This window comes from Vipera berus (genome assembly GCF_964194415.1).
Source record: "Vipera berus genome assembly, chromosome: 15".
NCBI lineage: Eukaryota > Metazoa > Chordata > Lepidosauria > Squamata > Viperidae > Vipera > Vipera berus.
The window spans coordinates 6,136,425-6,156,515 of NC_138218.1; the positions used below are offsets into that span (position 1 = coordinate 6,136,425).

General features: G+C 42.5%; 1 protein-coding gene across 1 annotated transcript in view; it reads left to right on the top strand.

Moving 5' to 3' along the window:
- COL27A1 (collagen type XXVII alpha 1 chain) overlaps positions 1-20,091 on the top strand; it is a 145,135-nt gene that overhangs the window by 97,027 nt on the left and 28,017 nt on the right. The window contains exons 28-37 of the mRNA XM_081339484.1: positions 453-506; positions 2,531-2,584; positions 2,930-2,983; positions 5,629-5,682; positions 6,314-6,367; positions 6,961-7,068; positions 15,757-15,810; positions 17,175-17,282; positions 18,236-18,289; positions 18,656-18,709. Coding sequence (XP_081195610.1) covers positions 453-506; positions 2,531-2,584; positions 2,930-2,983; positions 5,629-5,682; positions 6,314-6,367; positions 6,961-7,068; positions 15,757-15,810; positions 17,175-17,282; positions 18,236-18,289; positions 18,656-18,709 — 648 coding nt within the window. The remainder of the gene's footprint in view (positions 1-452; positions 507-2,530; positions 2,585-2,929; positions 2,984-5,628; positions 5,683-6,313; positions 6,368-6,960; positions 7,069-15,756; positions 15,811-17,174; positions 17,283-18,235; positions 18,290-18,655; positions 18,710-20,091) is intronic.

A 20,091-nucleotide genomic window follows, 5' to 3' on the forward strand; every position in this document is an offset into this window, starting at 1 on the left:
TAATTTTAATTTTAATTTTAATTTTAATTTTAATTTTAATTTTAATTTTAATTTTAATTTTAATTTTAATTTAATTAATTTTAATTTATTTTAATTTTAATTTTAATTTTAATTTTAATTTTAATTTTAATTTTAATTTTAATTTTATTTTATTTTATTATTTTAAAAAAAGTTCTCACTAAGCTTGGTACACTTTCCTCCCATCCATTTTGCCTTATGCACAAGGATTTCAAAAGCAAATTTCCGTGATATAATGAACTTACATGCATGATGGGTAATTCTAGCAGTGGCTTGAAAAAAAGTCATTGTTTTTTTTTAACCGCTCTCCTGCTCAGTTATAAAGCTGAATTACTTAATTTGGAGAAGAGGAAAAATGGAAGGGCAATTAAATTTATGAGAGAAGTTGCCTCTCGTTTAGAGCTTGGGCTATTCATTGACTTGTTTCATTGTAGGGCATCCAAGGATCTTCTGGACCACAAGGAGAGAAAGGGCCTTCTGGAGATTTGGCAAGTACCACAAATGAAGCTCTACTTTGGTCTCCACACCTGTCCACTCTTCAACCCCACTTTTCATTACTCCTGTCTGAGCAGCTTGGAGAGAGGCACGGGGAAGAACACGAGAAGTCTGCCTCAAAGGAGACCCAGCATTAGAATAGAATAGAATGGAATGGAATGGAATAGAGTAGAGTAGAGTAGAGTAGAGTAGAGTAGAGTAGAGTAGAGTAGAGTAGAGTAGAGTAGAATAGAATAGAATAGAATAGAATAGAATAGAATAGAATAGAATAGAATAGAATAGAATAGAATAGAAAATATGGAAGAGAAGAGAATGCAGAATAGAATAGAGTAGAGTAGAATAGAATAGAATAAGAATAGAATAGAATAAGAAGAGAAGAGAAAATGTGGAAGAGAAGAGAAGAGAATGCAGAATAGAATAGAATAGAATAGAATAGAATAGAATAGAATAGAATAGAATAGAATAGAATAGAATAGAATAGAGAATGAAATAAATAGAATAGAATAGAATAGAATAGAATAGAATAGAAAATATGGAAGAGAAGAGAATGCAGAATAGAATAGAGTAGAGTAGAATAGAATAGAATAAGAATAGAATAGAATAAGAAGAGAAGAGAAAATGTGGAAGAGAAGAGAAGAGAATGCAGAATAGAATAGAATAGAATAGAATAGAATAGAATTAGAATAGAATAGAATAGAATAGAGAATGAAATGAATAGAATAGAATAGAATAGAATAGAATAGAATAGAATAGAATAGAATAGAATAGAATAGAATAGAATAGAATAGAATAGAATAGAATAGAATAGAGCAGGAAGGGACCTTGGAGGTCTTCTAGCAGCCCCCTGCTCAAGCAGGAGAACCTATACTGCCTCAGACAGGTGAATGTCTAGTCTCTTCTTAAAAATCTCCAGTGATGGAGTGTCCATGATTTCTGGTGGCAAGCTGTTCCACTGGTTAATTGTCCTCACTCTCAGGAAGTTTCTCCTCAATTCCAGGTTGCTTCTCTACTTGACCAGTTTCCAACTGTTGTTTCTCGTCTTGCCCTCTGGTGCTTTGGTGAATAACTTGACCCCCTCTGCCTTATGGCAGCCCCTCAAATACTGGAATACTGCTCACACACACACACACACACACACACAGACACAAAACACACACCATTTCTTCTTTTATTTAGACTAGCCAAACCCAAGTCCTGCAGCCGTTCTTCGTATGTTTTAGTCTCCAGGCCTTGGATCATCTTAGTTGCTCTTCTCTGAATTTTTTTTCCAAACTCTCAACATCTTTTTTGTTGATATGGTGATCAAAATTGGCTGCAGTATTCCAGGTGTGGCCTCACTAGGGTTTTATAAAGCGCTAATAATTACTTCGCGTGATTTTGACTCTATGCCTGGTCCATTCCCTTAACACTTTGGCCAAAATGAAGGTCTTCTCCGAAGACGCCAGAGCTGGACCCAGCACCTGTATTTGATTTCATTTGGTGAAAAGCAAACGAAGGAACGACGGTCCTTGCGATGAACAGAAATTGCAATTTGATTGAAAACTTTGGAGGGACAGTCAGAAATGATTCGGTCTAGGTGGCACCTCCTGGCAATTTTTTTTATTATTATTTTAATTCCATTTATATCCCGCCCTTCTCCGAAGACTCAGGGCGGCTTACAAGCTTAGCAGTAGCCTTCATTCTATGTATATGCCTGCTTATTAGGGCTTTCACACACACACCCCCAAGCGGCATTATTACAAAGTCAGCTTAATTGCCCCCAACAATCTGGGTCCTCATTTTACCTACCTCGGAAGGATGGAAGGCTGAGTCAACCTTGAGCCTGGTGGGACTCGAACCTGCACTAATTGCAGGCAGCTGGTGTTACTTAAGGAGGCATTAGCCCACTACTCCACCAAGGCTCCACCAATTTCTGTCCGTCACTCAACCAGCTCATCAAATCATGTACACTTAAGATCCTGATCTGGTTCAGGAGATGGCTTTGCACATCCTTAACTCTGTGGGCCTGTCTTTTCAGGGACCTCAAGGCCCACCAGGACCACCGGGCCTTTTGGGAGAAATTGGACATAAGGTAGGATATGGTTTCCACCTCCTTGTTTTGTTTTTGGACAAGGCTGATTGAATTTCCTGGAATCCACCCAGCTTTTGGGAATCCTCAAAAAAAATAAAAATCCAAAGTGGGAGATGCATCCTGTATTAGAAGGTCAAGGCAGACAGAAGATGGTTGATGTCAAGAGCAGAAGATCCTCATGAAAAACCTGAACGTTTTGTTATTTTTGAAATTTGAAAGGTTAACTCTTCAGCTCTTTTTCTGGGAATTCTGGGTAAAAAAAGAAGCAGCCTCATTGATCCTCTGCAGCCTGTTCTCTGTTGGGTCTTCCTTTCTATTTATTTTTTCCCCCTCCTCCTCTTTCAGGGACCTCCTGGTGTAGCAGGACAGCGAGGACTTCCAGGAGAACCTGGCGTGAAGGTAAGGGAGAGAGAAGATCTTCCGTTCTTCTTAGGTCAGGGGTAGGCAACCTTGGCTCTTTTATGACTCATGGACTTCAACTCCCAGAATTCCTGAGCCAGCATAGCTGGCTCAGGAATTCTGGGAGTTGAAGTCCATAAGTCATAAAAGAGCCGAGGTTGCCTACCCCTGCCCTACACCATCTCAGACAGGTGATTGTCTAGTCTTAAAAATCTCCAGTGATGGAGCACCTACAATTTCTGAAGGGAGGGAGGAAAGGAGGATGGATGATGGATGAATGGAAAGGGAGAGAGAAAGATCACACTTTGCAGTTCAATTATGAGATTCCCTTCCCTTCCATATTCTATTCCATATTCTCTTCTCTTCTCTTCTCTTCTCTTCTCTTCTCTTCTCTTCTCTTCTCTTCTCTTCTCTTCTCTTCTCTTCTCTTCTCTTCTCTTCCACTCCACTCCACTCCACTCCACTCCACTCCACTCCACTCCACTCCACTCCACTCCACTCCACTCCACTCCACTCCACTCCACTCTACATTCTATTCTATTCTATTCTATTCTATTCTATTCTATTCTATTCTATTCTATTCTATTCTATTCTATTCTATTCTATTCTATTCTATTCTATTCTATTCTATTCTATTCTACTCTACTCTACTCTACTCTACTCTACTCTACTCTACATTCTATTCTATTCTATTTTATTCTATTCTATTCTATTCTACTCTACTCTACTCTACTCTACTCTACTCTACATTCTATTCTATTCTATTTTATTCTATTCTATTCTACTCTACTCTACTCTACATTCTATTCTACTCTACTCTACTCTACTCTACTCTACTCTACTCTACTCTACTCTATTCTATTCTATTCTATTCTATTCTATTCTATTCTATTCTATTCTATTCTATTCTATTCTATTCTATTATTATATTATATTATATTATATTATATTTTCCACTCCATATTCCACTCCATTCTATATCCCATCCCATTCCATTCCATTCCATTCCATTCCATTCCATTCCAAGCAATTAAATTCTGCTTCCTTCCAGCTTCGTGTGTTTTTCTCCTCCGACTGGTCTGTTTGCTTTGGAAAGCCTCCCAAGTCATGGCTGGACCTTCGGAGGGTCTCTCTCTCTCTCTCTCTCTGTCTCCTTTTTTCAGCTCTATTGGTCCTGCATAATGTTTAGCCACCCCCTCCTTTTTACCCTCTCAGGAGTAAAAAAAACAAAAAAACAAAACCCCTTTATTTGCCTGGCTTTCCAGCTCCTCCAACAGACGGACTCCTGGAGTGTGAGCTCATGTTTCAAACAGGAAGCGTGTTCCCCCCCCTATCCCCAGGAGAAGTCTTCAGCCTTTCGTCTAAAATTTGTGTGTGCCCACGGTTAGGATTGGAGGTACAGCTGCTCCTCCAAGGAAATGCATTTTGGAGGGGGGCGGGCCAGGGGAAACCTCTTAAAAGACAGCATTGAAGCAAATAACCCAAATTTACATCTTCCACCAAGTTCACAACTTCTCTTTTCTTTTTGTCAGACACTTCCTTCTATCTTCCCAGAGTTGCCGTACGCTCAGTTAATTTCCTTTGAAGGAGCTTTCTTCATTCCTGGGTTGAACTTGCGACGGTTTTTTTTTTGTCCTATTGCAGCCTCCAAGTCAGCTTTCAAGTTCTTGTTTGTATCTTTGCTTGTTAAGTTTGTGGGGTTTAGCTTCTTCCTTCGTGTGAGGAATTTTCAGAGTGGAGATCCAGAAACAAGAATGGTTTGGTTTGACTTGGGATGTAAGTTAGTTTTTGCTGCTTAGAGTAGAGTAGAGTAGAGTAGAGTAGAGTAGAGTAGAGTAGAGTAGAGTAGAGTAGAGTAGAGTAGAATAGAATAGAATAGAATAGAATAGAATAGAGCTGGGAGGTCATCTAATCCAACCTCCTGCCCAAGCAGGAGACCCTACACCACTTCTGACAGATGGCTATCTAGTCTCTTCTTGAAAGCTTCCAGTGATGGAGCATCCACAACTTCTGAAGGCAACTCCTGTTCCATTGGTTGATTGTGTTCACTGTCAGAAAATTGCTCCTTATTTCTAGGTTGAATCTCTCCTCGATCAGTTTCCATCCGTTGTTCCTTGTCTGGCCTTCAGGTGCTTTGGAGAACAGGTTGACCCCCCTTCTCTCTGTGACAGCCCCTCATATTTTGGAAGACGGCTGTCATGTCTCCCCTGGTCCTTCTCTTCACTAGACTAGCCATGCCCAGTTCCTCCGACTGTTCTTCATAGGTTTTAGCCTCCATCATCTTTCTTGCTCTTCTCTGCACTTTTTCCTAGAGTCTCAAGGTCTTTTTTATAGTGTGGTGACCAAAACTGGTTGCGGTATTCTAGGTGTGGTCTTACTAAGGCTTTATAGAGTGGCAGTAGTACCTCACGGGATGTTGACTTTTTCGTTTGCCTTTTTAGACTATCAATTGCGCCCCTTGTATTATAGGCTGGAACATTATCTTATAGATTCTACCCCTCGTATTCTAAGCCCCACCTCTTATGCCCCAAATCTGACTTTCTGATATCCTTCCTCGTACATTGTTCTTCACGCATGTCCCTCCCTCTTCTTAATATGTCTCTAAAGCTGGCTTCAAAAATCTCTTCTCTTCTTGCTGTTCCTAGGGTGACCTTGGTCCACTGGGGATTCCTGGAGAGCAAGGGTTGGTTGGCCAACGGGTAAGTACAAACTATCCACGGTCCTCTCCCTCTTGCTGCATGGACATGTTGACATTTATTCTCCCAATAAGATGTATGGATTTTATGATGGCTCCAAAAGAACTATGGAGTCCTTGGTGCTCTCTCAGCTCGGTGGTTTGCTTGCAGACGTTTCATTACCCAACTAGGTAACGTCATCCTTATTGTTGAGTGTGGGGTTTGCTCCCAGGGATGATGGTGATGTTGCCTAGTTGGGTAATGAAACGTCTGCAAGGAAACCAGCGAGCTCAGAGAGCACCAAGGACCCCACAGTTCAACCCGTTCTGAAATAAGCTCCTTGCTTCTGCCAAAATTTGATTTCGTCCTGTGGGCAGGTCAAGACTTTTTCTTTTTTTTCTAATTGACACCGAAGCAAGGTTAATTTTGAGCGTCAGTCGGTTCCAAATGAAAGGTTGGGATTTGCTCATGGTGAATGTTGAAGTTCTCGACCGGTGAGAACGCCAAAGTGTGAGATCAAGTCTTGCTGTAAACGATGGCGCCTTCTAACGCCATCATTAGACTCCGAAACAAATAAAGCTCATTCGAAGGACATTAATTTGGGAGTCTGTGACCAACACAGAAGTTCTAAAGATCTTTCCATGTTCCTTATAAGGGAGAACCTGGCCTTGAAGGAGACAGTGGCACAGCAGGACCAGATGGACTCAAGGTATCTCGCCTTTCTTCTTCTGAGTTGTTTGGAAGCCTGATCTTGTTTCTCTGACTCTCACTTCCCCAAGGTCATCTTCTCTAAGATAAATCTGGGGGGGGGAAACCCTCCTCTAATGTCACTCCAGGCAGGTATTCTGCTGTAGGATCACTCAAGACTAGACCAAGAAGAATCCCTTTTTTTTTTTGAAAGAGAACTCTCTATTTATGCTTTCCCCCTTTCCTTCACTTTAGATGGATTTCATCTGTGGAGGTCCCTCCAGGTAGAAAAAGAATGTGCATTTCAAGGAGAGCAAAGTTCTAACTAGGTGTACCTTTTTTTAAAAAAAAATAAAACGTGCAGGGAGGGTTTTTTCCCCCCAATGTTCCGTTTGGCTGAGTCCGTAGACCCAGCGGTCAAATCTTCCTTGATTTTTTTTTTGATGGATTGATTTTTTTGCTAGAGATGTAAGACTTCTCTGCTTCAGCCAACCCTTCTTTTCTTTCTACGCCCAAGCAAAGGAGAAAGTGGCGAGTTCAGAGGCAGAGAGAAGCTGTGAGGTTGTGCAGCGGCTGAACAAAGGGAAAAGCGTGTTGCCCATTTGTCTCTTTCAGGGAGACAAAGGACAACCAGGCCCAGAAGGGGAACGTGGGGACAAAGGGCAAGGTGGAGACCAAGGAAAAGAAGGGCCCCCTGGCGTTCCTGGAACCCCGGGCATCCGAGTAAGTATGAAAAGTTGGTTGATGTTTCTTCTGCCCTGTTGGACTCACGTTGTCTTTTGGTGGAGATGCTATGCTGTGTCAGACAAATTCCTTGTGTCTCCAATCACACTTGGCCAATATATTCCTATTCTGTTCTGTTCTGTTCTATTCTATTTTCAATATTGTATTCTATTTCTATTTCTATTTCTATTTCTATTTCTATTTCTATTCTATTCTATTCTATTCTATTCTATTCTATTCTATTCTATTCTATTCTATTCTATTCTATTCTATTCTATTCTATTCTATTCTATTCTATTCTACTCTACTCTACTCTACTCTACTCTACATTCTATTCTACTCTACTCTACTCTACTCTACTCTATATTCTACTATTCTGTTCTGTTCTATTCTATACTATTCTTCTCTACTCTACTCTACTCTACTCTACTCTATATTCTATTCTATTCTGTTCTGTTCTATTCTATTCTATTCTATTCTATTCTATTCTATTCTATTCTATTCTATTCTATTCTATTCTATTCTATTCTATTCTATTCTATTCTATTCTATTCTATTCTATTCTATTCTATTCTATTCTATTCATCTCCTATTCTGTTCTATTCTAATTTCTATTCTAAATTCTGTTCCCTCCCTCCCTCCCTCCCTTCCTTCCTTCCTTCCTTCCTTCCTTCCTTCCTTCCTTCCTTCCTTCCTTCCTTCCCATTCCATTCCATTCCATTCCATTCCATTCCATTCCAATAGAATAGTCATCAGTCCCTACTTTTGAAGGCTGGGAGAGAGACGATATTACCTAAGGTTAGATATTCAACCACCAATGACAGTGTCCTACAGCGGTCATTATTAGTAGTACTACCATTAGTTAAAGTAGTATTTATTAAATCATTTTCGTATAGTAAATAGTTGGGGACCCATGAACAGTCTAAAACTTCACAAACAGGTTGATGAGCCAGAGAATTTGGGGACCCCTGATGTACACTTTAAGTTTACATTTAAACCCTCCCAATCTCTACAGGTTGCAAAAAATGAGTTGTTGTTGTTGTTGTTGTTTTTGCAAGGGGTACGTTTGCATCCCCTGGCTCAATGCTACCTTTTTGCCTTGTATTCTGATAACCCTGAAGTTCCCCATAAAATATGCCTTTAATCAGATCTGGATGCAGCTCTTTAGATTGCTAATCTGGATCGCGCCGTGCGCATGAACAGCCACTCTGGGTGGATTTGGGGCTAAAAAAAAAAACCACAGCCCCAAACCACAGGTTTTTCCACTTTTTTTTTCTTCCTGAAAGCCAACACAAGGAGCGCTTCAAAGGATACATGCATACCGTTTGAAATACGACCGAGTTATACGGCCTTATTCAAGAGCTTTGAATGGAGGCTGTGTCCTTTTTGCCAAACTGAGCAGTGCCGTGGCATGCATTAATTTTATTTTTAAATGCAAAAAAAAAAAGAAAGAAAAGAAAAAAAAAGAAAGCAAAGGAGCCAATATAATTCAGCTGGCTCGTAATCGTATTTTTGTTGGGGGTTTCAGGGCTGTGTCCAATTTTAAGATAGAATGCTGGAAAAAGCAAAGCGTGCAGACCAGCTGGCAAGCGTGCGAAACGATAAGGCCTCCCTCGACTGGAGGGCGATTCCTGGCGATTGGATGGAGATGTCCATGTTGTTGTTGTTGTTGTTGTTGTTGTTTTTAAAGCAAGAATATGGAAGCCAGCTTGACGTGGTTTGCAACTTCTTGACGTTCTTCCAGCTAAGGGCTCATCCAAAGTTGTCAAACTGGCCACAACTTATTCCTTTAATAAACGGAAGCGATCCTTGGCTCCATTTGTTCAGAAAGGTTATCGTTTTATTACAGATCAAGTGTATTGCAGTTTCGCACAACCAGGACTGTGAATTTCATGCCCAAATCCCTAAGTTCAACTTCTTCCCCCCCCCTCCAAATGTCCTTTATAACCAATCAAGTCCATAAAAGTGCTTTTTCAGACTTTCAACGGGACTTTCTTGTTTTTCCTTTGAAGACATTTCGCTTCTCATCCAAGAAGCTTCTTCAGCTCTGACTGGATGGTGGGGGAAGGGAAGGATTTATACTCCTTGCAGACCGCTGGTCATTTGCCTTCTTTTCGAGAATCGTTGAGGCCACTTGGAGGTTTACCTATCTGTGTCCTCGGGGTCACCTGAGCGGTGCAAATGGGTGTGGAGCCTTCTTGGCTGCAGGATGTTTACTGCCCTGGGTCCCTTCCTTGTTGGAGACGGGCGCAGGCTGTTGGGGATGAGTCTGGGTTGTCTGCCTCTCAAACCGAAGCGCCAACGGTTCCTGCGGTCGGCAATGTTTCCTGGAAATCCATTCATAGTCCCTCACCATTCGAAAGGGGGTTCATTCCCAAAGGGCCTAGCTCAGGGGTAGGCAACCTCGGCTCTTTTATGACTCATGGACTTCAACTCCCAGAATTCCTGAGTCAGCTAAGCTATGCTATGCTGACTCGGGAATTCTGGGAGTTGAAGTCCACGAGTCATAAAAGAGCCGAGGTTGCCTACCCCTGGCCTAGCTGAATGTCTATGGAGATTCTCGGCCATCCAGGTCAGGGTTGTCCCAAAGGTGCTTGCTTTTTTTTCCTTTTTTTTCCCCAAGAGGCAACTGGACTTTCTTGTTTTTCCTTTGAAGACCGTAAACCTCCAGGTTTCGCCTAATCTTGCGTCCAGGGAACCCAGTTTTCCACTTCCTCCCTCTGTAGTAGATTGAAGTGAGCCAGCGTGCTGGCCAAGCCAGGCTGAAGCTTTTCAATGGCTGTTGGTGAGCACTGAGCTTTATTTCCCCCGCTCCATAATAAGCTGCCTTTCGTGTGCCATGAGGATGAACTAATCTGACTTTCCCAGTTCCAAGAAAATAATTGTGAAGCCTGCCAAAAGTGAAACACATCGTGCAGGGGGGGGGGAAGAGACTTTGATTTTTTTGGGGGGGAGGGGGGCATTTCTTTGTAGCAAGGAAAGGAGCTCCGTTCTTCCTTCTCTCTCTCTCTCTCTCTCTCTCTCTCTCTCTCTCTCTCTCTCTCTCTCTCTCTCTCTCTCTCTCATTCTCTCTCTCTCTCTCTCTCATTCTCTCTCATTCTCTCTCTCTCTCTCTCTCTCTCATTCTCTCTCATTCTCTCTCTCTCTCTCTCTCTCTCTCATTCTCTCTCTCTCTCTCTCTCTCTCTCTCTCTCTCTCATCTTCATCACGGCGTATTTACGGAGAAGTTCGGAATGGACCGTCATTCCTCTGGAGCTTTTGGAGGAAACACATCTTCATCTTTACTGCCTGGCACGGCCTCTCTCTCTCTCTCTCATCTTCATCACGGCGTATTTACGGAGGAGTTCGGAATGGACTGTCGTTCCTCTGGAGCTTTTGGAGGAACCGCATCTTCATCTGGAGCTCTTCAGCCCTGGAGATCCACGCGTGTCTCTGGTTTTCTCCCGCTAGACTCAAGGCACAGAGTCTCCTTGTGAGCAGGGAAACGGTTGCCAGGCTTGGCCTGGCACGTCGTTGGCAGCCAGGCCCATGGTTTACAAAACGTAATTTCTGTTTTGCTCGCTGTGGTTTGGGGTGATGAATGGATAAGCAAAGCGGTGGAGACAGGAGTCAAATTATGCAGCTGAAGGCGAGGGGGCGACATCAGAGTTGGAGCCCGTATTCCGGATTACACCAGTCTCGTTTGTGCTCCTTTGTGTGACACATTTATTTTACGGTATATCTTTTGCGTCTTCTCTTCCCGTGTCTTCCAAATCCACATTTGGATCGACTGTTTTAGGCTAGCCTACAGATCTTCAGATACATTTGATCTTTCAAGCGTGTTCGTTCATTGGGAACCTCCCACTCTAGTAGATTTCTTAGAAGAAAATGTGCTCAAGCTGAAGAGAATGCTTATTCCTTGTGGAAGTGTACTTTGGGTTAGTTCCCGTAAAAAAAAAAAACAACAACGGGAAGAAATTAAAACTTTGGGGCATTCCTGGCCACGAGAGGTTGTGCTCTGATGTTGAAGTTGGTTTCTAGACAACCACATGGTTGTGAAAGAATAGGAGCCAAGTAATAATTAAGTCTGAGACATGAGTAAGTAAGTCTCTCTTATTTCACCATTTTTATGTGACGTATGGGCACAGTGTCTAGGATAGATCTTCTAAACTCATCGAGAAAACAGCCATTTTCATGCCTCCAGTAGAGATGAAAGAGTAGACACGGCTTCAGGATCTTGGTGAAGGCGTCCAACATGATTTTGACTTCTGCTTCAAGGGACCTTCTCCAAACATCCTTCAGATGTGCTAAATCACCATCATGAGCTTCTAGAAACCATTCTGTGGCACATCTTGAAGGTTGCAGATTGAATTGCAGAATTACAGAATAACCAAGCTGGAAGGGACCTTAAAGGTCTTCTAGTCGAAACTCCTGCTCGAGCAGCAGACCCTGCCCCATTCTAGACACTGGGGGAGATAACTCTATCTTCTGGACATCCATGAAATGTAAACGTTGGAGACCTTTAGAATAGAGTAGAGTAGAGTAGAGTAGAGTAGAGTAGAGTAGAGTAGAGTAGAGTAGAGTAGAGTAGAGTAGAAGAATTGGAAGGGACCTTGGAGGTCTTCTAGTCCAACCCCTCCTCTCCGAAAAAGAGGAGAGGGAGGGGAGAGCAATGTCAACAAAATTAAGGACTTGTTCTCATGAGATAATTACTAAACGATGGGATTAAAAGAGCTGTTTGGGTGTCCATTGGAGAAAAACAAATTGTGTGCAATTCTTTTCTTCGAGTGACAATCCATCAGAATAGAATCAGAATAGAATAGAATAGCAGCTGGAAGGGACCTTGGAGGTCATCTGGTCCAACCCCCCCACTCAGGCAGGAAACCCTATCCTATTTCAGACAAATGGCTGTCCAGTCTCTTCTTAAAAACCTCCAGTGTTGGAACATTCATCGCTTCTGGAGGCAGGTTGTTCCACTGGTTAATTGTTCTAACTGTCAGGAAGTTTCTCCTTAGTTCTAGGTTGCTTCTCTCCTTGACTAGTTTCCATCCGTTGCTTCTTGTCCTGCCTTCAGGTGCTTTGGAGAATAGCTTGACTCCCTCTTCTTTGGGGCAGCCCCTGAGATATTGGAAGATATTGGAAACCTTGAGAAGATTTCCCAATCCACGTGAATACGAGAAAGAAAACCGCATTATTAATGGAACGGACTTCCATTGCACTCCAGCAATTCTACTTCTTCTTTAAAAATGAAAACAAAAAAAAACCAAAAATTGAACGTTTGGCTTTGGTCTCTGATCTGATGAGGCTCAATCTTTTTTGACAGTGTTGAATTTTCATTTTGGTCAGCTGTTTCACCCTTGACTCAGCTTTTAGATCCTGCAGTTTGATCTTCTGAACAGAAACTAGGTTTTTATATATATATATATATATACATATATACTCCCTCTGTCATCTGGGCCCCAGCAATTCATGAGAATTCTCTAGCAGGAACTCCCAAGAATTTGGACGAAGGAATGAAAAGAAAAAAAAGAAAAAAACAACAACCAAAAGACAGTACCTAAATAAATACATACATAAATCCTCCATCTGTGAATCAGTGCTGGGAAAGCACGCTCTTCTTTAGCGACGCAGAGGGGAAGGAAACCGATATAGCATCTTCCTTCAGTGCGAATTGGCAGGAATGTTTGGCTTATGAAGGATGGATCCAAGTATTGGGCTGTGGAAGCTTGACCCAGCTGGGATTTGTTTTCAAGCTGGGACAAGTTGGAAGGAGAGCAACTCTGCAACAAATTTGTAAAGATCTAGCATGTTCTCTCCCTCTCTCTTTCTCTCTCTATCCCCAAATTCTTATCTTGGAGAAATTGATCTAGACCTCGTGTAAGGGAGGTAGGGAATGAGGGCTTTTGAACAGAATTGTGTGTGCCTTTTCTTGGGACAGTGGCTTAACCTCTGTTAAATCCCTTCTCCCTCCCACTTGAACTTCTAAGGAAAGACTTGTTCCATGCAATTGAGAGAGGAAGAGAGCAGCTGCCAATGTAGATAGTATCTGATCAAGTAGGAACAAACGATACGATCTGCTCTGGCGTCTTCCAGTCTTCTTGGTGCCTCCTAGAAGCTACGTTGAGCTTTCCTGCCAAACTGGATCAAAGTGTGAGCGGAGAACCAATCCTGGATTGGTTTCCCCCTTCTTGTTTTGGATCATCTTCCTTTCTCGGACTCTTTTCAGTCCAGATACTCATGAATCTTAGATGACTTTATTGGAAGGACCATCACCTATGGGGTCCTTGGTGCTCTCTGAGCTTGATGGTTTTCTTGCGGATGTTTCATTACTCTTCCATTCCATATGGATGTTTCCTAGTTGGGTAGAATAGAATAAGAATGGAATGGAATGGAATGGAATGGAATGGAATGGAATGGAATAGAATAGAATAGAATAGAATAGAATAGAATAGAATAGAATAGAATAGAATAGAATAGAATAGAATACGGAATGGAATAGAATAGAACACGGAATGGAGTAGAATAGAATAGAATAGAATAGAATAGAATAGAATAGAATAGAATAGAATAGAATAGAATAGAATAGAATAGAATAGAACAGAACACGGAATGGAGTAGAATAGAATAGAGTAGAGTGGAGTGGAGTGGAGTGGAGTGGAGTGGAATGGAATGGAATGGAATGGAATGGAATAGAATAGAATAGAATAGAATAGAATAGAATAGAATAGAATAGAATAGAATAGAATAGAATAGAATAGAATAGAATAGAATAGAATAGAATAATAGAATAGAATAGAATAGAATAACAGAATTGGAAGGGACCTAGGAGGTCTTTTAGCCCAACCCCTTGCTCAGGCAGGAAACCCCATACCATTTCAGTCAAGCATCTGCAAGAAACCCACCACGCTAAGAGAGCACCAAGGATACCACAGGTCAACCCTGAGCTACCTATATTCTGTTCGATCGGGACCACCATCTTCTAGGGATCTATGTTGTCTCTTATTTCTTACATTGGAGATGGCTTCTATTTTGAGAAGCACACACTGTACAGTCTTCTCTTGTTCTTCTGGGAAGTTTTCCATCTTCTTCTTGAACCTCAGATGATGCCCACCTGAGCTTCCCCTACGTGCGCCCATTCTCTTTTTAGAAATTTTGCTGAGAACTTACCTTCGAGCGCCTTCTTATCTAGTCCTTAATTGGTCGAGCTGGCTGGTAATTTTGGCAGCTGATGCCCAGTTTGGGAAGGCTGTCCAGTGTCTAGAGTTTTCCTATGACCACACAGAGGAATCATTTTTTCCCCACAATCAGCGATTCCGTTTAATTCATCCCCATCTGAAGTTATAAATTCCTAACTCTTCAACGAGGGCTTAGTCATTGTGACTGAGAGAACGCAGACGAAACATGTTTCTGATGAGTCCACAAGTAATTAGATCATTGAGGGACCAGCTCTCTAATTCAGCTAATTTCCTGGAGACATTCTGGCCATTGTCTGCGTGGACAAGGGTTTCTCTTGAACAGCCTTTGATTAAAGTTCTTGTAGGACCAGCTGGGCTGTAGTAGAAAAATGACAGGAAATCTGGAGAGTGTCTTTGTGTCTCTATTTAGTGACTATGTGGCTGCTTTGTACGAGTCCATTTCTTGGTTTAGGTGTCAGTAATGTTCGTTACCGGTACATCCAAATAAAAAACAGTGGCAACCGGCTTACTTTCCATTGAGGACCTGTCTACTGCGCAATCCATAAAATATCTACTGACTTCCTCACATCCTGGATGTTTAACTCTTTCAACTTCTCCCTTCAAGACGCCGCTGTAGAGCATTGCACGCCGAAACAACTACAGACAGTAATAAATGAGAATATTTGTAGCTCAGGGTTGACATGAGGGCTCCTTGGTGCTCTCTGAGCTTGCTTGTTTTCTTGTAGACGTTTCATGACTCAAACTAGGTAACATCATCAGAGCTAGAAGGGAGTTGGGTTTGTGGAGAGGAGGAGGAAGAGGAGGAGGAGGACTACGGGGTCCTTGGTGCTCTCTGGCCTTGCTTGTTTTATTGCAGACATTTCATGACCCAAACTAGGTAACCTCATCAGTGCCCAGAAGGAAGGGGGGTTTACGGGGAGGAGGAGGAGGAGGAGGAGGACTGTGGGGTCCTTAGTGAGGTTAGTGTCCATGTTTCACCAGCAACCCAGACTGAAGTATCTGGCGATAAATCAAGCACGAGTTTCTTCAGCATCCATCTTTCTGCCTTCCGATATCAAGGGATTTGAATTAGAGCAAGGTTTTGCTCCGTGGAATAACGCCAAAGCCCTCTTGAAAGATACAACTCCTCGTTTGGAAAAAAATATTGTATAAATTCATTATTTCGTCAACTCTCCAGCAGCTGTGGTGTTCCATCCCACCAATTGTTTGGCTGAATGCCTGAGGACTGCAGGACTCATCGTGAAACAGAGGCCCTTGGCTTCCCTGTTCAAAGTCATGACATAGGATGAGTCATCTCACATCCTTGGGAAAATACCTAGCAGCTTTCTCTCTTTTTCCTCCTCCTCCTCCTCCTCCTCCTCCTCCTCCTCCTCCTCCTCCTCCATGTATCTAGGCCACCCTTTGGGTATACGTTCTTGTGTGAAAAAGGTCTGTCTAATTAAACTCTTGACCTTTGGAAGACCTTGACCGTTGATGTCCTCTTTCTTCTTCTTCTTCTTCTTCTTCTTCTCAGGGTCCAGAAGGAAAACCTGGCCATCAAGGAGAAAAGGGCAAAGCTGGACTTAAGGTAAGGGTGGTTGCATCTTTTCTAATTCTCAAAATAATCTCTTCTGCTTTCTGTTGGGTCTCTTCCAGTGGTGGCATTCAGCTGGTTCGCACCACTTCGGCAGAACCGGTAGCTGATTTTTTTTATTGCCCAGGCCCAGAACGGACTTCCGGAAGCAGCATCCACGCAGAGAACCGGTTGTTCACCTATTTGAATCCCACCAGTGGTCTCTTCACCCTGAGTTGAGAGTGTGGGAGACTTCGGGTGATAGAAATCAACTAAGCTGGAAGGAGGAAGATGGAACTTGAGGGACATGGAAGGTCTTCAGAATACAGAGAACTGGCCCAGGAAGGACAATCTTTGTAGCTCAGGGTTGACAGGAGGGCTCCCTGGTGCTCTCCGAGCTTGCTTGTTTTCTTGTAGACGTTTCATGACCCAAACTAGGTAACATCATCAGAGCTAGAAGGGAGTTGGGTTTCTGGAGAGGAGGTGGAGGAGGAGGACTGTGGGGCCCTTGGTGTTCTCTGAGCTTGCTTGTTTTCTTGTAGACGTTTCATGACCCAAACTAGGTAACATCATCAGTGCTAGAAGGGAGTTGGGTTTGTGGAGAGGAGGTGGAGGAGGAGGAGGGGAAGGAGGAGGAGGAGGACTGTGGGGTCCTTGGTGCTCTCTGAGCTGGGTGGTTTTCTTGCAGATGTTTCATGTCCCAAACTAGGTAACATCACCAGTGCTAGAAGGGAGGGGGGTTTGCAGAGAGGAGGAGGAGGAGGAGGAGGAGGACTACTATCGGATCCTTGGTGCTCTCTGAGCTTGCTTGTTTTCCTACAGCCGTTTCATGACCTAAACTAGTTCTCATTAGAGAACTAGCCTGTCAAAGAGATATTCTAACCTAGCTTCTTACTTGACATGCTAAATATTTTTAAATTAATTTGTGTTGCTCTGTTGGGAGACGTTTCCCGACCTGTGTGAGGACAATTAATCAGTGGAACAGCTTGCCTTCATACATTGTGGGTGCTTTATCACTGGAGGCTTTTAAGAAAAGAGCGGGCAGCCATTTGTCTGCAATGCTATAGGGTTTCCTGCCTGAGCAGGGGGTTGGACTAGAAGACCTCCAAGGTCCCTTCCAGCTCTATTCTATTCTATTCTATTCTATTCTATTCTATTCTATTCTATTCTATTCTATTCTATTCTATTCTATTCTATTCTATTCTATTCTATTCTATTCTATTCTATTCTATTCTATTCTATTCTATTCTATTCTATTCTATTCTATTCTACTCTATTCTATTCTCCCCTTTCAGTTTAATATTATAGTCTCAGCCGAGACAGTTCAACCATGGGGGACTAGCGTGGTTTCAATTGCTGATGTGTCTGCTCTTCTTCAGGGCAGCAAAGGTCACGAAGGACAGCTTGGAGAGACAGGCCCACCTGGACCTATGGGCTCCACAGGGACTCAGGGCCCCAAAGGATCAAGGGGTACCCTTGGACCTAGGGTGAGAATTGGCTTTTTAAAATTAACTCTTAAGTTATAATCCATTGAAACTGTTCTTCCCCAGTTACCTGCGTTCTACCCACTCATGTTTTTGCCTTGAGATGTCTATCCCCTGTTTACGGCTCTTCTCATCCAGTCACCCAAATGGGATTTTTCTGTAAACTTCTGGGCCGAACTGTACCATATGACCCAAATCGGTGAAGTACTGACTGTTCAGAGGCAAGGCTTTATTGATATATTCTAATAAAACACAATGAAATTCATTCTTTTCCTCTCTCTACCTGCCTGAGCAATGAACTGATATTACTTTGAGTAATAGACTAGAAACGGCTTGAGCTGGTTCCCTACTTAAGAGTCAAAGATGACTATGTATTTCATCCAGGAGGAGAAACAATTTGAGGTTCCGTTGGTTCCCTTCTGAAGGGTCAAAGATGACTATGTATTTCATCCAGGAGGAGAAACAATTTGAGGTTCCGTTGGTTCCCTTCTGAAGGGTCAAAGATGACTATGTATTTCGTCCAGGAGGAGAAACAGCCTGAGGCTCAGTTGCTGGTGAACCTCAATGGAGACGAGGGTTTGACTTCTAGTATTGGGACCATCAGGAGAATGATGCTGGTCTAGAAAAATCCAAGTCCTCTTGAATGCCACTTCTCTTTCTGTGACATTATTCCCAGACCAACCTCCCTTTCTTCTATTTAAATAAGAACTGGAGGAAAGTAGAGAAGCCCACACAGGTTTGGGAGAGAACGGGGGGTGGGGGTGAGGGGTGGGGGGTCTATTCAGTTTAGAGAAGATCCTGGAATCTAGGTTTCTCAAAGGAAGGGTCTTGAGAGGCTAAAACCTTAAAGAGTGTGAACAAATATGAGCTAGAAAGAGAACATTTGTCTTCCCGAAGCGACTGAACCAATTTCAGGAAGAGCAAGGATGGAATTGACTCTCTGTTCTTCTTGACAGGGACCTCCGGGCCAGATGGGTGTCCAAGGAGAGATGGGATTAAAAGGCTATCAGGTAACTATGGTTTGGGAGTGTTGTGGACACACTAAACTACCTTTCAGGGACCACACAGAGATCTGTGTAGTTCTTATCTTGCTGCCTTTTTAGAAACCAGGAACTGTTATTTTCTTGGGACATCTCAGCGTCTTCTCAAATGTGTCCCTTTTTTCCACCCGTGGAGAAAATCCATAGAATAAGGGGTTAGGGTTGGGGTAAGGGAGAGAGAGAGAGAGAGAGAGGTTCCACCTATCCTGGAGTCCAGGAAACAAAGAACGAATTCAGGTCCATGCTGCTGAAGGCCTTTGGTCAAGGCCCCTGTGCCAAAGTTGACTTCCACAGAGGACGGAATTTCATTGTCATTCCCTTTCTTCTAATCTGCAGGGACACACAGGATCACCGGGCACCATGGGACTTCCTGGACCTAAGGGGGAAAAGGTACCGTAAATGGACAGAATGGATGGTGCATGGGAGACTTCAAAAGGAGGAATTAATATGGTCCATTTTTGTTGCCAGGATCTTTTGATGAGAGCCATTTTTCATTCTGTTTTTTTTTTGAGCTTGAAAATCTCTACCCTGGCATCATCCGGCCATTGCTATGGGGAAAGGTCAGGAGCGAAGGAGCTAGGCAGGTATTACAGAACATAGAATAATAAGGTTGGAAGGGACCTTGGAGGTCTTCTATTCTAAGCCCCCACTCAAGCAGGAGAAACTCTGTCCAGTCTGTTCTCGAAAGCCTCCAGTGATGGAGCACCCACAACTTCAGGAGGCAAGCCATTCCACTGATTAATTCTTCCCCCTGTCAGAAATTTTCTCCTTAGTTCTACGTTGGGTCTCTCTTTAACCTAAATCATAACATCACATCTCTATGACCTTTATGGCTGGGTGGTCCCGAGAACCTTACTGGGGGTCTTAGGCAGAGCCCCTGTTTCTGGTCTGGGAAGCTAAGCAGGGTCAAACCTGGTCGTTCTTGGATGGGAGAGCTGTCAGCTGATTTTTAATTGTAGTACCAACCATCCTTTTGGAAAAGAATCAAGGACTGACTTCATGAAGACACAAATAAGGAACTCAGTGAGTGGAAATGTCAAGGGATTAGAAACTTTGGTGTCCCAGAAATTTGGTCTGTTCTTGGCTGGCTGATTCTCCCCAACGCCGGCACGTTGTAATGCCGTGGTGCATCCTAGTCAATGATTCTTCTTGGATCAGTCTCTCTGCAGCTCTTCAAATAGCCCTTGCCAAGCAAAGAGAAGTCCAGCTGGAAAAACTTCATTTTTCCCTCTTCCAAGTTACAAAGCGATGCTTCCTACCCAGAGACGGTGGACATTAGGAAGGGATCTGTCCTCACCCTCTCCTTTTCCATTCATACTTACTGCAGGTTTGCAACTGATAACAGAGTCTGTGTTGGAATGGAATGGAATGGAAAGGAATAGAATAGAGAATAATATGAATATGAATATGAATATTGAATATTGAATAAGAATAGAATAGAGAATAATATGAATATGAATATTGAATATTGAATAAGAATAGAATAGAATAGAATAGAATAGAATAGAATAGAATAGAATAGAATAGAATAGAATAGAATAGAATAGAATAGAAATTGGAATGGAATGGAATGGAATGGAATGGAATGGAATGGAATGGAATGGAATGGAATGGAATGGAATAGAATAGAATAGAGAATAAGGAATATGAATATTGAATAAGAATAGAATAGAATAGAGAATAAGGAATATGAATATTGAATAAGAATAGAATAGGATAGAATAGAATAGAATGGAATAGAATAGAATAGAATAGAATAGAATAGAATAGAA